Source organism: Carassius auratus, unplaced genomic scaffold, assembly GCF_003368295.1.
Source record: "Carassius auratus strain Wakin unplaced genomic scaffold, ASM336829v1 scaf_tig00216382, whole genome shotgun sequence".
Classification (NCBI taxonomy): domain Eukaryota; kingdom Metazoa; phylum Chordata; class Actinopteri; order Cypriniformes; family Cyprinidae; genus Carassius; species Carassius auratus.
Genome location: NW_020528539.1, coordinates 40,045 through 57,968, shown reverse-complemented (window position 1 = coordinate 57,968; position 17,924 = coordinate 40,045). Strand labels below are relative to the sequence as shown.

Below are 17,924 nucleotides of genomic sequence, written 5' to 3'. Positions count from 1 at the left end.
TCCTTTAATTCAAGGACACATAGTTGTTCTACATTAATTCTTTTTTAAAAAGCAAACTGACAAATTAAAATGGGCATTTCTCCCACCTTTGCCTGGTCGCTGTAATCTTCGGGGGTTAGGGGCTGCCATTTATATAGTGTCATTAATGAGCACTCAGCAGAATAGTCCAGTCGAATTTGGTCATGTTATTTAACTTGGTGTGATGTTTCTCTGTGCTATTGGGAAATAGGAAGATGATGTCATTCATTCAATACGAGGAATAGTGTTATATTGGTGCACACAGACAATGGTGTTTGGTTAATAGATATGGCATAAAAGTTGTCAAACACTGTCCTTTTGTTGGTTGTAATTTCCTTATTAATATGTTTTTTTCTATGCAAATGCACTGCCAGTTTAATTTGATGTCACTAAGGTCCTATTTCAGTGTAGCATCTTTAAAATAAATGGAACTTGGCTCAGAAGAGAAACTATCAGATCCAAAGAAGCAGTCAAATGTCACCAGTATTCTGTTTCAGGTGACAGCAAGACTTGTAACTAATAATTTATGTTAGTTAAAACCTTTTAATGACTTTAAAAAGCATATGTGGCCTCTTAAATTTCTAAAGTTTTAAAAGCTTAATCTGTAGCATCACACAGTGCTTTGATCATGGTCATGAATTCGTTGATTTGCCTTGAACATCTTCATAGAAGTGTTAGGCATGCAGGTGTTTTGGGGATAAAGGTGTGTTTTGTGATAAAACCATACAGCAGCTCTGTTGTTTCCTCTTGTTCATTTTCATGCAGTTCAGCTTTGCTGCTGGTCCAAGAATTCTCCCATCTTTTGCCAGCAGGATATTAATTATTTACTGTCAGAGATGGACTGTGACAGTTTATCCTTCCAAATGAAAAATAATATCTCTAACAGGTTTTTTATTTTTATTTTTTATTGGGCAATTAAATCTCAGTAGTCATGGCATGAAATAAACTGGACTCATAGTGATATTATGACTCTCAAAGTTATAAAGAGCATGTGCTTTTATGGAGAAATCATAAATATAGCACAGCAAGTGTTGCTGTTTTGTATTACGAGGGTTAGGTCACTTATCCATACAAGTAACAGCAAAGACTTGAAGGGAACAATCAGTAAGTCTTTTGCTTCATTTACCTTAAAGTCAAAGTGCTTATTTGAATGTTGACAACTTGACATTTATATTTTTTGAAAAATTCCTAGTGATTCAAATATATTATTTTACTGTGTTTTACATTTTAGGTTGCAGGTTGAGTTTCAGAAGGGTCTGATGTTCTAGCTTGATTTAAATGAGCATTGTTATAAATGAGTCTTGTTTTATCTTATAACACATGGTTTAAAAGTGATATATTGAAACTACTTTTTTCTTTTTGTAAGGAACTGGCAGTATTTTTTCTATGCTTAGCTAAATATGTGTCTTCTGCTCAAATGAAAAAAAAAATATATATATTGTGGCTTGCTAGGATCCATTGAAGTACAAATTACGTATGATGTGAACATACAATTAAAACTCAGTTACTACTGAATGCCTTGCTCTTTAAAGTGTTGCCTTTTTTATGTAAAGATCTATTTCTGTCTGCTGGGCTGTGGTTATGTCAATGCAAATGTACAACCAGCAGTGAAAAGACTATGGTCTTTGTGAAAAGTCATGATTATTACATTGTAGTGATAATTTGGTACCCAGGGTAGAAGAACATGTTGCAGAATCCATTAACTGTGCTAACCCTGTGCTAAATTTGTCAATTTCTGATCATTTTATTCCAATTCAAATACCAGATCAACTGGACGTGGCCAGTTAAAACCAAATTCCAACTGCTGAATTGAAAGGGAACTGATTCTCCGATTCTGAATTTTGCCTAACCCTGGCACATACATCCAAATATTAAACATGAGATTTAGGAAGTAGGGAGCAGTTTCTTAAATGTCGTGTCATGTTTGACATGACTGTTTCTCCAGCATGAAGTCAAGTCAAGTCACCTTTATTTATATAGCGCTTTTAACAATACAGAAGTGTCAAAGCAGCTTTACTGTGTTAAACAGAAATTTTTTTTTCAAATAAACAAATTTCAATTCTGTTGTAAACAGTCAATTATCCAGTTAAAGTCAGTTATTTTCAGTTGATTCAGTGATGTATCATCTTGCTCAGTTCAGTTCTCTTCCAACAGTGCCTGTGTGGTCAAGTCTATAATATTGCCAAATTTTAAGTGTCCCCAACTAAGCAAGCCAAAAGGTGACACTGGCAAGGAACCAAAACCCCATCAGTGACAGAATGAAAAAAATATATATATACACCTTGGGAGAAACCAGGCTCAGGCAGGGGGTCAGTTCTCCTCTGGCCAGACACAACTAGCATGGTAGTGATTTGATTCCAGCCTGCAACACAAGTCATACTGTGGGCTGGCATCACACAGACCATCCATCCAGTTCCTTCTGCTTCAAGATTGAATACATCACACGGTGATGTGATGTAGCTGGCCACAAGGTGTGTGCAGAGGACTCGTCTGGTTCTCGTGGTATTGTCCTGATGGCCATCTAGTTGACGAGGTCTTCGCTGAGGATCATGTCTCTAGTGCTCATCTAGTTTTCATAGTCTCTGCTGACATTCAGGGCTGTAGAGGTCATCTCTTGGTGCTGATCCACCATCTGGACTGGATCCTGGTGATTATGGTGACCTTGGAATTAGAATGAAATAGACAATACATTTTGTGTAATTGAATGTGTTCCCGGTTCCAGATGACCTACTTAATACAGCGTAACAATCCTTTTACAGATTTTAGTATATAATTTACATGCCAAGTTATAGTGATGGGTCTTTAATTCTAGATTTAAACTGACATAGTGTGTCTGCCTCCTGAAAAAAGCTAGTAGTTTGGGTCTTTTAACTAAATAGGAAAAGAATCTGCCGCCTAAAGTTGATTTTGATATTCTAGGTATTATCAAATGTCCAAACTATTACAATAATCTAACCTTGAAGTAATGAATGCATGAATTATAATTTCTGCATATGACATTGACAGCATGGAAAAAGGCAGTTTTACAAATGTCAGAAATGTGGCTTTCAAATGAAAGTTTGCTATCAAATAGCACACCTATGGTTCCTAACATATGACAAAGAATCGACAGAGCAGCCATCAAGTGTTATGCTGCATTTCCACCGAAGGAACTTTACCCAGGAACTAGGGACTTTGGCCTGGTACTTGGTGTGTTTCCACCGCAGGAACCAGGAACTAAATAAAGTTCCGGGTAAAAAAATGCCCCTCAGAAAGTCCCTGCTGGCGAGGTAGTACTTTTTCAAAGTTCCGGAACTTTCGGGGGCGGGACTTGGGGCGCTAAACATCCTGATTGGTTGAGTTCACAAAGCATAGGTTGAGTTCAACCACCATTTATTCTGATCATTTTTTAAATATTACTGTTATTGTGTTATGAAATGTAATTTTAAAAGTATTTCAGGTGAGTTGTCTGTATTCAATTTATCTATATGTTAAAATGAAAATAAAAAAGGCAAATTTATATAGTATTTTGTTTCATTGTAATGGCTGTATATACACATATTCCTGAACTAAGTACATAAGTGCACAAAGTCTGAACTACAGAGAATGCACGTCCAAAATCAGCGCACTTTGTATTGAGAAACGCTCGCAGACCTACATCACCAGTCTATTTGCCTAATCTTCCCGGTACTTTAGACCGCGGTGGAAACGCAGAAAGCAACAGGTTTGGGGGGAAAAAAGTTCCTGGAGAAAAAAAGTTCCTTGTACAAATGTTCCGGGTAATTTCGACGGAAACGCAGCATTGGACAGTGTTCTAGGTTACTACATGCGGAAGTTTTTGGTCCAGTAAATATGCATTCTATTCTGTGAATTGGTATGTTTTATTGGGCCACAAAGAAATATAGAGCTGAGTATCATCAGCATAACAGTGAATGCTAACACCATGTTTCCTGATTATATCTGCCAAGGGTAACATATGAAGCGTGAAAAGCAATGATCCTAGTACTGAGTCTTGTGGTACTCCATTCTGTACTTGTGATCGATCCTTGTGAGAACCTATTTAGCTATTGATCTTAATGTGGAGTGTTAGTATACTTCCTCTCACTATGATAGTTCTGAGGCTTCCACTCTGTGGGGCACTGGAATAGTTATGCTTCACTAACTTTGTTCGATGGCTGGTGGATTTAGGGATGTTCATTCCTTTGAGTTGACTCAGGTCAATTCTTGGGCACTCATCCCTTCAGCATGCTGGTGTGGCTATTGCATTCCCCATTGCAGCCCCTACGAGCTGGAATGAGATGCTGCATCTCTTTGCCATGCCTCAGGTATTCCTGCTTAGATCTCCTTTGGACAAAGAGGTGTATGAGGTCTTCCACAGGTGCATTTTTATACTTGCTGTCACACAAGTAGTGACATTATAGGCTGCCACCTGCCAATGTCAAGTTCATTGTCATTTCTGCATTCATGCTTTAGACAGTGGTCACACTGAAAGCATTCCCCCATAGCGACCACCTAGGGGATGCAATGTCTAGTTCCCTATCCTCAGGGAACCATGGTTACATGCATAACCTGAGATGATTATTTGTAATGAAATTTAGTCTGTTTCCCGTTCTTCCTACTTTTTTTTTTTGGGTTCTTTTTTGTTAATTTTGCAGTTGTGTTCTTTATCAAATCGTGCCTCATGGATTGTCTTTTACAACAGTGATTGAGTATGTGATAAAATTTCAAAGTGGAAAAAATAAATGGAGAACAAAGTCAAATTATGCCTTTTTAATGGACACAGGAAAACTCAGCACAAGTCAGTCATATTATATGCTTGCTTGTAGGTGTAGTTTCTTGTCTTCATTCTTCATCTTTAGTCTTGAAATGCAAAATAATATAATTTGATTTTGTTTAAAATGTTTTTAAAAATGTTATGCATAAAAAGTTAATTTCTCTACATAATCATCATCTGTTTTTACCTTCCCAGCATCACGGCTCTTGGCTCTCAGCTTGTTGACCTGGGACTCAGAGATATCAGCGCGCTCCTGAGCCTCCTCCAGCTCATGCTGCACCTTCCTGTACCTGGACAGGTGAGTGTTGGCCTGCTCCTCCTGTTAGGATAACACCAGATATCCAACCCCTTTCAGTGCATTGCACTCATGGCACTGAATGTATTGTTTAGAAAATATCAAAACCTCACACTTAGGACATTTGACATTAAACTTACAGCTTCTTCAGCCTGGCGCTTGTAGGCCTTCACTTTCAGCTGCAGCTTGTCTACCAGATCCTGCAGTCGGATCACGTTCTTCTTGTCTTCCTCAGTCTTTGGGTAAAAGTATTGTTGATGGTCTTAGTTTACCTATGTAAATTATAATGAAATGTAAGTTTCTAAATCCTGTGTAGTTTTACCTGGTAGGTGAGCTCCTTAACTCTCCTTTCATATTTGCGAACTCCTTTCACAGCGTCTGCTCCACGTCTCTGTTCCGCTTCAACTTCAGCCTCCAACTCGCGCACCTTCAGTAGAGAGAGATTGATGTCACCTTTCAAATCTGTACCATAGACAGTTCATCTAAGACAGTGTTTAGCTTGTAATTTACCCTGGACTCCAGTTTCTGGAGCTGTTTCTTTCCACCCTTCATGGCAAGACTCTCAGCTTCATCCAGACGGTGCTGCAGGTCTTTGACAGTCACCTCCAGGTTCTTCTTCATCCTCTCCAGGTGAGCACTGGTGTCCTGCTCCTTCTTCAGCTCCTCAGCCATCATGGCAGCCTGAAATATGAGCCAATTCAAATAAACTAGCCAATATAGACAGGAATGCCTTCCATGAAGGTTCCCTTTGTTACCAAATGCAGATAAACAAAGTCAAATAACTGTTAAAATTAGAATAGAGAAACAGAATCTTAGCGCTCACATCAGTGATGGCCTTCTTGGCCTTTTCCTCTGCATTTCTGGCCTCCTGGACTGCATCATCCACCTCTCCTTGAACCTGGACCAGATCAGCCTCAAGCTTCTTCTTGGTGTTAATAAGACTTGTATTCTGTGGGATTTAAGCAGGTAGTTTATGTAGTCTACATTTAACTAAACTCTGCTCTCATGTCAACTTAATTTGCTCAGGGTATAGTTTTTCTGTACTTGTGAGTGCAGCAGTCCCACACGCTCGCTGGCATCCACCAGCTCCTGCTCCGCCACTTTGCGGCCTCTCTCTGTTTGCTCCAGTGCAGCTCTCAGCTCCTCAATCTCTGCTTGCATCAGGTTATTCCTGCGCTCCACCATGGCCACCTGCTCCTTCATGTCCTCCTGTCCTCTGACAGCTTCATCAAGGTGCAGTTGGGCATCCTGTGGCAATGTTCTTTAGTTGTTAGTTGCAGGTCATTCTCAGTTAATTCATGTATAATATTATCATACATTTAATATGCGTTTCAATTCCTCATTCTTCAGAGAGATACCTTGAGTTGTCCTTGGACGTTCCTGAGCTGTTTCTGGGCCTCAGCAGCCTGGCGGTTTGCATGACTCAGCTGGACCTCCATCTCATTCAGATCTCCCTCCATCTTCTTTTTGACTCTCAGGGCATCATTTCTGCTCCTGACCTCAGAGTCCAGAGTGCTCTGCATGGAGTCGATCACTCTTTGGCTGTTCCTCTTGATCTGTTCCATCTCCTCATCCTTCTCAGCCAGCTTCCTGTCAATCTCACTCTTCACCTGGTTCAGCTCCAGCTGCACACGAAGAATCTTCGACTCTTCATGCTCCAGGGTGCCCTATAAGGGCAAAGGGAAAATATTTCTATCATATTTCATTGTCAAAAAATGATATAGCCTCTGTGATTCATGGCAATCAAATAATTTATGAGTTATTTAGAAGAAAATATTTAGCAGAATTCTATAATTTAAGGTTTTGAATCGCTCCATATTCAGTGTTTTAAATTATTCAAGCAACAGTGTCATTGCTAAAATAGTAGAAAAGGAATGGCACCTCAGCTTCTTCAAGTGCAGTCTGGATCTCTGATTTCTCAGACTCCACTGTCTTCTTGGCTTTCTCTAACTCATGAATGCTCTTTCCAGTCTCTCCAAGCTGCTCAGTAAGGTCAGAAATTTCCTCTAAAAGGTTTAAAATTAGAAATCAGAATTGTAATTAGAATTGTAAAATTATGGTTATATTGCTTTTCTCTTATAAATAATCGTTTACAAAAAAATGGCATTTACGTTGCAGATTCTTGTTCTCCCTCTTCAGTGTCTCAAGGTGATCAAGAGCTTCTTCATAGGAGTTCTTCATTTTGAACAGCTCAGTGCTGAGAGAACGAGCTTCTTTCTGAGCACCTTCTAGTTCAGCCTGGCTTTCCTCATACTTCTGTTTCCACTCTGCTAGGACCTAGGAAAAAGGTAGTCATTGTTAAAGAGCCAGTAAGATGAAAATTCTAAGCTTCCTATCACTGTTTATAAGTCCTGTACAATAGGTTTAAATCCATCCAAGGTTAAAAACATTGTCATTTTGTCAAAATATAATTTTAAAATTACCTCAATTCTCAGAGATCCCCAAACAGTTCGCGCGAAGCTGTTCAAAAGATTCAGTTTCCTTAAACCCCACCTTTCGGTAGCATACTGTGTTCTGATTGGTCAACTAACATAGTCAGTTTTGATTGGTTGTTCTGCACACAACTTCATGGTAAACAATGCGTATTCAAGCCGCGCGCTTCAGTTTGAATCTGAATGGCGCGTTCAGCGCGGGGGCGTGGTCACATTAGATATAATGAAGGGAGACGTGAAAAACGGACATCGCGTTGTTTTCATATGGATTACTTTATCACAGAATATCTGTTAGCAGCACTTGTTACACTTCATTTTAATGACGTGTTTGTAAATGAAGATCAGCACAGACAAAGGCTGCAGACAGCACACATACTGATAAGACGCTTGGGAGAAAACAAACACATAACTTCATAATCATACTCGCGTTGTGATTCGGAGATGCTTGTTGGTCTAAATAAAGTTGGTAATGAACCCTCTTTTATGGCCAAACGCTTTGAAAATCCCGCCTTGTACTCACCGAGATTAGAAAAGCAGTCATCAGTGCAATGTTGTGAACACAACAAAAGGGATTTGTTGTACTGCTCTGGTATTCTGGTAAAAATGAATTTTAGCCATTGGTTATTCTGATCTCCATTCTTTGGCAGTGAAAATAAAACAAACTTGCCTTTACAATTAAAAACACACTGTATCCTCGACATGATGCTCTCACACCAACCAGAGCGTCTGTGTGGGGGGGTGGGGCAGGTTATTATGCAAATTGTTCCTAGTGACATACATAGAGATGGGCAAAGGATTTGAAATCTATAACGACTCGTTTCAGCGATTCAGAGTCGACTCCTTACTTTAGAAGCCAATAACTTTATAAATCGTGTACTTTTTTTGGTTTAATTACTTTGCACATTGTTTACACTGATGGACAGCTACATCAGACACTGTAATACAGGTAATTTTTGATTTCCCATCTGTGTGGCTCTTTAATTAGCTACAGAGCCCTTTACTAACGAATTAGTAAATCGTGCGCACATTTTATAAATCAAGTGAATGTAATAGTAAATTGAAGGAACGCTATAGTAATCATATTCACATTTTAGTACATTGAGGGAACAAATTAGTAAATCGTGCACTCGATTTAGCCTTATATTTTTTCCTGCATGTCATGTGCGGGGCTCCTTAATTAGCAAAGTCCAGTTTTAGATTTAAAGTTTTAGATGTAAAGATTATCCACTTGTTTCTCACCTTGTCAAAGTTTCTCTGCTTCTTGTCAAGGTTGGCAGCCAATGAATTTGCCCTCTCCACATCAATCATGAGGTCCTCTACTTCACCCTGCAGTCTCTGTTTGGTCTTTTCCAGAGAGGCACACTTGGAGTTCACCGCTTCAATGGATTCTTCAGCATCCTGCAGACGCTGGGCAAGCTTTTTCCTGAAGAGAGTGAAATTAAATGATGAAATATTACTAATATTTGTGAAATTAAATGTAGTGTGCTGGAGACATTGTTCTTTGCTGTAATTACTTGGATTCCTCAAGCTCCTCGGTCCGCTGGATTGCATCAGTCTCATATTTGGTTCTCCATTGAGCCACCTCACTGTTGGCCTTAGACATTCCCCGCTGGAGTTCAGCTTTGGCCTCCTGCTCCTCCTCATACTGCTCTCTGAGCAAGTCACAGTCATGACGGGCTGACTGAACCGCATGGGCCAGAGCATTCTTGGCCTGTAAAGCAGCATATTTTGGGCCTTTCAGTAGTCCAGTCTTTACAATTATTTAGATTGTTGAAACTTAATTTTCAGAATTAATTAACTCATGAATTTTGTATAACTCTACCTTGACTTCTTCCTCAATGTGCCTTTTGAGTTCCTCAATTTGCTGTGTATAAGCCTGTTTTCCTCTAGTTAGCTGTGAAACAAGTGCTTCTTTCTCTTCCAGTTGGCGGCTAAATTCACCTTGAAATCACATTAGAAATATTACTATAAAATATAATAACTGACACTTTTTAATAATTTACAATTTTTTTTATTACATGTATACCTTATTTGCCATGCCTTACCATTTTCAGTCTGAAGTCTTGCACGTTGTGCATTCATGTCATTCAGCTGACGAACATTTTCATCACTCTTGGTCTTGATTTCACTCAGCTGGTCTTCCAGGGTTCGGCACATCTTCTCTAAATTAGCCTTAAAATGTACAGGTTTATAAAACAGATGTTTGTAAAGATGTTTTTATATTTAATGATTCTCTAATGACATTACCTTTGCTTTAGCCACAGCCTCCATGTTGCTTGTCAGGTCATCAATCTCCATCTTGTATTCACTCTTCTCCTTCTCCAGCTTCTGCTTGACCCGCTGGAGGTTGTCGATCTGTTCTCCGAGTTCAGCCACACTGTCTGCCTGCTTCTTTCGGAGAGCTGCAGCTGTAGCTTCATGCTGCAAGGTGGACTCCTCCAGATCACGACGCAACTTCTGGAATTCAGCTTCACGCTTCTTGTTCATCTCAATCTGAGCAGCAGTAGCACCACCAGCTTCCTCAAGCCTCTCGCTGATCTCTTCAAGTTCCCTGGAGAGATCAGCTCTCTGCTTCTCTACTTTGGCACGAGCAGCTCGCTCTGCCTCTATTTCCTCTTCCAGCTCCTCGATACGGGCCTAAAGAAAGAAAGACAAGGAGTTCTTTAGTGATCTTTGTAATGTTGGTTGGTTTTCACAGCTATGCAACTTCCTCACCATTTCACATCAGAAAGATTGGGGTTAGTGTTACCTGAAGTTCTTTGATCTTCTTCTGAAGCTGTGCTCCTAAAGACTGTTCATCCTCAATCTTGCTGAGAAGCTGACTCATCTCAAAGTCCTTCCTGTTTTTAAAAAAGTGTTTTGTAAAATGTGCAAAATACGTACTTTTTGTTAAATGTGTAATTATGCAGACATCTACTCACTTTTTGATCTTCTCATCTGATTGCTGTTTTTCATTCTCCAGGTCCATTATGGACTCCTGGGCAAGTTTCAGATCACCCTCAAGCTTTCTCTTGGCTCTCTCAAGGTCCATACGGAGCTTCTTCTCTTGCTCCAGTGAGCCCTCAAGCTATTGTGATAGAAACCAGAGCATTAAAATCTGGTATAAAACAAAAACAAAACAAAACAAAAAAATTGCTTCTATTGATGATCTGATTCCTATTCCAAGCATCTTACATCGTCCACTTGCTGCTCAAGCTTTGTCTTAGCTTTAGTCAGAGTGTTGACTTTGTCTTCCTCTGCCTGAAGGTCATCAAGAGTCTGCTGGTGTGCCTCTTGGAGGGCTTTCTTCTCTTTGGTCAGCTTGGCGATGCTCTCATCCTGAGAGGCCATCTCCTCTGTCAGGTTTTTCACCTAGATGGATGCATTGTTTACTGCTTTCATTCTCAAGAACCTGAATCACAATCAGCAGTATGAAGATAGAATAAAAAATAATGACCTTATTTTCTGTAGCATGTTTCTCCTTCTCCACTTTTGCCAAGGTGAGCTCCAGGTCATCGATGTCTTTCTTCAGCTCGGAGCATTCATCCTCCAGTTTCCTCTTCTTGGCAGTCAGTTCAGCATTGATTTCCTCCTCATCCTCCAGTCTCTCGTTTGTATCTTTGAGTTTGGCCTCGAGCTGGATCTTGCTTTTGATGAGCCCTTCACATCTCTCCTCAGCATCAGAGAGGTTTTCAGATTCCTGTTCATTCACATGGATATATTTAATGACTTATGCTCATAGCTGTAGGATGCTTATTGGGATCAGTAAAAGCTGAAATACTCACAGCTGTTACTTGCAGCTGAAGGTCATTTTTTTCCTGAAGAAGTGACACCATTTTCTCCTCAAGCTCCTTCTTTTTAGCTAATGCCTTTGCCAGATCCTCCTTCATTTTTTCGTAATTCTCCTTCATTGCTACCATCTCTTTCTCAGTCTCTGCACTCTTCAGAAGAGGCTTGATCTTGAAGTAGAGCTTCATCCATGGCCAATGTTTGACATTCATGAATGAGCGGATGTTGTATTGGATGGAATAAATTGATTCTCTGTGATACATTATAATCAGTAAATTAATCATTATCAATCTGTGGTACAAAACAGTGGGTTTCCAAAAGGTTTTGTAAGTTGATCTTACCTCCTCTCCATCATTTTGACAAACTCTTTCCTCATGACGTATCCACGGCACAAAGCCTGAGTCATGGTAACCAGTGATGCTAGTTTCTCATCTCTCATCTCCTCAAGAGTACCCAACAGACCAGCTTTGAAGAATACCTACAAGAATAAAAATAAAATTTGTGGTACAGTGACAGAGACCTGGGTTACATTATATCACCTATTTCTAATACATTTAAAATTTAATTATATAGAAAAGGCAGTTTAGCTAATTAATTACTTTTAGTTTGAGGAGGCAAAATAATATCTCAAAGGGGATCCATATAGAATTGTTTTGTTGACTCTGGTGTGGAATAACTTGACTGGCACAAAGCCTTGACCTAAACCCCTACTGAACAGTTTCAAGAAGATTTGTCTACATCAAAATGTTTAGATGTATTGTGTGGTGGACCATTAAGATTTAATTTAAATGGATTTAGTAAAATTATCATGCCATTAATTATAATAAGTTTCCTTTTGGTTTTGGTGGTGCAGGATATTTACTGGGTAGCTTACCTTGGTGTGTCCAAACTTGTATTGGGTGTGGTCAACATCAATAGAGCCCAAGAGTTTCTCTGAAGCCTTTTTGTTGTCAATGAACTGTCCCTCAGGGATGACACTAGCATTTAATACTTTGTACCTTGATGACATAAAAGTAAGATTTATTTTTGGTGAAACCAAAAATTTTGTATTATGGGTTAAAATTAGGTGGTGTATTATCTCTAATTAACAGATCGAAACAGGCGTGGTGTCTTTACCTCTGCTTGAAGTCACCGTAGTGGATTCTGCTGGGGAAACCCTTCCTGCAGATTCTGATACCCTCCAGCACACCATTACACCTGAGCTGGTGGATAACCAGGAAGTTCTCCATCAGACCTGCAATGCAAATGTTTTTAAGGTTCCAGAGATATTTTCAAAACTTTCATACATTTGAGTCTTCAGAGATCAACTTTACCTGGAGTCTTGGACTCATTAGGAATCAAGCAGCGCACAAAGTGAGGGTGAGTGCTCCTCAGGTTAGTCATCAGCTTACCCAGGTTCTCCTGTGAAAATGTTTATGCCATTTATTCCAGTGTTTAATAGAGAAGACATTCACATCCTTCATTAAAAGAGAGAATTATGTTTACCCTAAAAAGTGCAGACACCGTCTGGAAGGAACCACCCTTCTTCTTGCCTTTCTTTCCACCGCCACCCTCAGCTGTTTTATGTCAAAGAAATAAATTATTATTGATTTTATATTGTTTTATATTAACTAGTTCAATGGATTAATATCTGATACTGACAGATATTAACTGCTCTGTCATCTTGCATAGATATACTTAATGTTTTTATGAAGTGTTACGATACAGTTATCTTTTCTCTGTTTTGCATATCATTAAAAATTTATATTGAAGAATTCAGGAAATGAAGATGTTCATACCTTCAGCAGCTCCATGAGCGGCATACAGGAAGGCCAGTACTTTGAGAGATGACTTTTGGTAAAGTTGCACCACAGAGTCGTTCAGTGGGTCCTTGTTCTTGTCCAGCCAGCCGACGATGTTGTAGTCCACAGTGCCGGCGTAGTGCACCAGAGAGAAGTGGGCCTCGGCCTTACCTTTGGCAGGCTTGGGCTTCTGGAAAGCTGCACATTTGCCCAGATGCTGATCATGCAGCTTGTTTTTGAAGCTTGTGTCTGTTGCCTTGGGGAACATGCACTCCTCTTCAAGGATGGAGAAGATGCCCATTGGCTGTTGAAGAAATATACAATCTCAAGTACAGACACAGTGTGAATAGTAAATTTAATTTACAGAATATCCTCTTACCTTCTCAATGAGCTCAATGCAGGCAGCCAAGTCCATACCAAAGTCAATGAACTCCCATTCAATGCCTTCTTTCTTGTATTCCTCTTGCTCCAGAACGAACATATGGTGGTTGAAGAACTGTTGCAGTTTCTCATTTGTGAAGTTGATGCATAGCTGCTCCAAGCTGTTGAACTGATAATCATACAGAAGCAAGTTCTCACTGCCTACTGCAATCTTTTATATCTTGATTCTTACAGAGACATTAATGACTGATGCTCACATCGAAGATCTCAAATCCAGCGATGTCCAGCACACCAATGAAGAACTGTCTAGGCTGCTTCGTGTCCAGCATCTCATTGATTCGTATGACCATCCACAAGAACATTTTCTCATAGATAGACTTGCAGAGAGCTGAAACTGCGTTGTTCACCTGAGAAATTCAAAGATCAGTGTAACAAATATTAGACTTTTATTTTCAAGAACAAATTTATCTATTGGAAAGGTAAGTGATCACCTGTGGGACTGTCTGGCCTTTGGTCACCATCTCATTCCCGACCTTCACTCTGGGGAAGCACAGAGCTTTCAGCATGTCAGCGGAGTTGATGCCCAAGAGGTAAGCGATTTTATCAGCCACTGAGGACGTACAGATTTATGCATCACTTTCACCAATGAAGTCAATGTTAGCATGCTAATTTGTGTTAATAATACAACCTACCCTCAGTGCCATCAGGTTCAGCCTGCTCCTCTCTCTGCTTCTGTTTGAACTTCATGTTCCCATGATGCATCACAGCACCTGTTAGCTTGTAGATGCTGATTTTCTCATCAGCAGTGAAGCCCAGAATGTCAATGGCAGTCTGTTTTTACACAGACCAAATTAAACACGTAATGCATTAATATGCAGTTTATATTGCATGTCATGCAAGATTTACGTCAGTTCATGCTATTGTTCTTCTTTTTAATTTCATGCCAGATACATTGCTTGTAATCTGAAAATACCTCTACTACTACTAATATAAACAGAGTTGTGCACATACATCTGTGGCAATGAACTCCTCGACATCATTGATGCTCTTGACAGTGATTTCACCCTGGCTGATCATTGGATAGTCGTAAGGGTTGGTGGTGATGAGCAGGGCCTCTGTAAAGAGTTGATGTGCAGCATGTTAACAGTGCTCTTACACTAGGAATTAACTGAAACACACAATCCTGTGGATTTCTCACCGAGCAGCTCTGGCTTGTGTCCAGTCATGAGCTGGTAGAAGATGTGGTAACTCCTCTCAGCCGACAGCTGGAATGTCACTCTTGACTTTTCTAGCAGATCTGTAAAAGTGGTGGAAAAAGTTCAATTGAGTTCAATTGATTAATTTGTTGTTGTTAGTCACCAAATGATAAAATATTTGGCTTAAAACAGTATTGACTCACAAGTTTCAATATCAGCTGAGGCCAGTTTTCCAGTGGTGCCAAAGTGAATCCTGATGAATTTACCCTACAGAGATTGAAATCAGCTCAACTGTTTGGAAGTTTTGAAAATGTGACTGATGTTGTACAATGCGGTAATGATTAATAGGTGCAACTTACAAAACGCGATGAATTGTCGTTCCTCACAGTCTTGGCATTACCATAAGCCTCCAGCAGAGGGTTTGCTGCCACGATCTGATCCTCCAGTGATCCCTAATGTAATTGAAGGGCAGTAGATAGTAGGTATAAATACTTTCGTCAATAACACGTCTAGAATAAGTGTTTACTAACCTGCATTTTTCCAGGGACTGGCTCTGCCTTCTTTGGTCCAGACATCGCACCAACAGTTGCAAAGTACTGAATGACACGTTTTGTGTTCACAGTCTTTCCTGCACCAGATTCTCCACTGGAGATTGATACAAGATCATGTTTTAGTAATACATTTTCAATTAATTTATATATATAAAATTGAAAAGCTTTAGCTTATTCCATCAGAGCAATATTTACTCACGTAATCAGGACAGACTGGTTCTCACGATCTGAAATTAAACCATGGGATGTTATCAGGGTTTGCGGAATAGTTTGCACTGTTTATAAAGTATTTTTAGTAGGGCTGCCCTAAGATTTTTCTGGTTGACTAGTAGTCATTCATTTTAATCATTAGTTAACAAATCACACATTTATTAACAAACCATTTAAATTATAATTATAAGCCTTTCATTTCCTACATAGCCTAATACGTGCTCAAAGGTAACACATAAAGCTTACCACAGCACATCGGCAGAAGTAATGATAAAAAATGTGACAGAGAAAAACAGGAGGCTGCATTAACATTTTTTATAATATATTGATAAATGAGTGCTTTCTTTGCTTTCAATTTAAGGGCTGAATTTGGTGACACTGACTAGTCATCTCCACAGTAGTAGATGTGCCTGTATGCATGTTTCATATGGATTATATAATCTGAAAAAAAAAAACATTTCCATTTGAATTGGCAAGTGTACACTGGAGTTTAAGTTAATTTATAATTTTTTTGATGTGCAAGTTCACAGAGACCAAGACAGCAGAAAGTGCATCCTGTTTGCTTTCATTATTTTGGGAAAGCACAATGTTTTGTTGTTATTGTGATTGCACACAAATGAGGGTAGAGTCTTTACAGATTTGAAAATAGTATTACTCTTTTTTTGTATGACCAAAAATGAGGGAGTATTTTAGGAGCAGATGAACACACCAGCGCTTCCATTTGTCCTGCAGTGAGCACTTAAAAAATGCACACTAATCAAGGTTAACGTTAGATTGAGTGGCCATGTAAAATTGCTTTTACTAACATATTTCAGATTATAAGACATATTTGAGGTTGATGAATGACAGGTGAGCATTTGGATGTCCTGCCCGATGTACTGAATTAACAAATAGAACAATTGTTAAGGATCCGTCTGTCACAAACTCTGTGACCTCACCAGTCCTTTGAATTTTTTTTTCTGCAACTAATAATATGTTGGTCGACCATTAGGGGTCAGCCCTTATTTTTACTTAACTCATCTATTATATATATATTTTTTTATTTGTCAATACATTAATAGGCTATATGCTAATCTTTATATGCTTTATATGCTAATTTTACTTTATAGGTTCATATAGAAAAAGTTTGTTACATCTTTTATGCAGTTAGAGCTGTTTTACAGCAGAATTGTAATTGTCTCGATATAGTAGTTTGATTTACATTGATTCTGGATTATTCCTGGTTAACTCAGTGAGGCTACTCTTAAACACTCTGTAATGCATAAAGCGCTATAAAAATAAATGTGACTTTACTTGAATAATGCAAAATAATGGTTCCTATAAAGAACTAAATCAATTAATGCATTCTTGCATCAGTTGAAAACCTCAGCTAGGTATGGTTTACTAGCTAGTTGTTAACTAAACATACAAAAACAAATATGTTAAAGCATTTTCAGTCCACTTTTATATGGACTTAATAAACAATTATTTTTTTTGCACAGTAATTTAAATAAAATGGCATACATACTGTTTGCATTTAACTTACTTATATGTAAACACTGTCACAATTTGTACAATTTATAGGCAATAAATTATACACTTATACTTCATAGTAGTTATTGTAAAGTGCATTTTTTTCTATTTTCTTTTAGTGTAAAGTGCATCTTTTTAACCCTTGTGTATTAACACACTTCCAGAATCCACTTACCAGTGAGCATGAACTGGTAGGCGTTGTCGGAGATGGAGAAGATGTGAGGTGGGGCTTCAATCCTCTTTTTGCCTCTGTATCCACCCACAACAACTGTGTCGTACACTGGGAGCCACTTGTAGGGATTGACAGTGACGCAGAACAAGCCAGAGTAGGTCTGAAACAGAGATAGAGAGTCCAGTTTTCAGGGCTGCCGTCCCATACCAGGAATAAAACATGATTTACTTAAACTTACATAGATCATCCATGCTGCGTAACGCTCTTTGAGGTTATACAGCACAGCAGGCTCATTGAGGTGGGTCATCATGGCCATGTCCTCAATTTTGTCAAACTTGGGAGGATTCATGGGGAAGATTTCATCTTCTTTTACCGTGACAGTCTGTAATGAACATTGATCAGTAATCAGAAGAAGGATGAGAGAGTTTTGTACAACATTTTACTGGAGACTAAATCACAGTAACATATGAAATATATATATTTTTTATATGATATGATACTTGATTACATGATACTTACTTTCCCACTGTGAGTTTTGACGGTAGCTTTGCCACCCTCTTTACTAACAAGAGTACCCTTCAGGTACATCTCATCTGCATCTACCACAAAGAACGCCGTTTTGGCATCAAAAGGGGCAGTCTGAGCCTCGATCCTCTCTCTTTCTGGCTTCCGGAGGTAAACAGCCGCCGGGCCGAAACACTCCATTTCAGCATCTCCCATGATGGCACTTCACTGTGGAGTGGAACTGACATTACAATGCTGATAGATTTAATTTGGTTCACATTTTAACTTTAATTGAAGTTTCATTTTATTTTTTGGTCTAACTTTTAACTGCATTTAACCATGACTTTTACT

At 39.0% G+C, this 17,924-nt stretch overlaps 1 protein-coding gene across 1 annotated transcript; it reads right to left on the bottom strand.

Annotated features, from left to right (window-relative positions):
- Nucleotides 1-4,839: 4,839 nt before the first annotated feature.
- On the bottom strand, nt 4,840-17,789 carry LOC113097721 (myosin heavy chain, fast skeletal muscle-like). Its single transcript, XM_026262976.1, has 39 exons — nt 17,589-17,789; nt 17,308-17,451; nt 17,073-17,229; nt 15,375-15,402; nt 15,155-15,269; nt 14,984-15,076; nt 14,828-14,891; nt 14,627-14,725; nt 14,440-14,543; nt 14,121-14,259; nt 13,920-14,038; nt 13,686-13,835; nt 13,427-13,597; nt 13,045-13,351; nt 12,752-12,822; nt 12,580-12,667; nt 12,383-12,500; nt 12,141-12,264; nt 11,608-11,744; nt 11,263-11,518; nt 10,935-11,177; nt 10,673-10,849; nt 10,420-10,565; nt 10,248-10,338; nt 9,746-10,135; nt 9,544-9,670; nt 9,321-9,439; nt 9,013-9,209; nt 8,738-8,921; nt 7,178-7,343; nt 6,948-7,072; nt 6,425-6,733; nt 6,111-6,314; nt 5,890-6,015; nt 5,577-5,747; nt 5,389-5,493; nt 5,207-5,302; nt 4,959-5,090; nt 4,840-4,857 (listed from the first exon to the last, which is right to left on the bottom strand). The coding sequence occupies exons 1-39, from the start codon at nt 17,787-17,789 to the stop codon at nt 4,840-4,842; spliced, it is 5,811 nt and encodes a 1,936-aa protein (XP_026118761.1).
- Nucleotides 17,790-17,924: the final 135 nt, after the last annotated feature.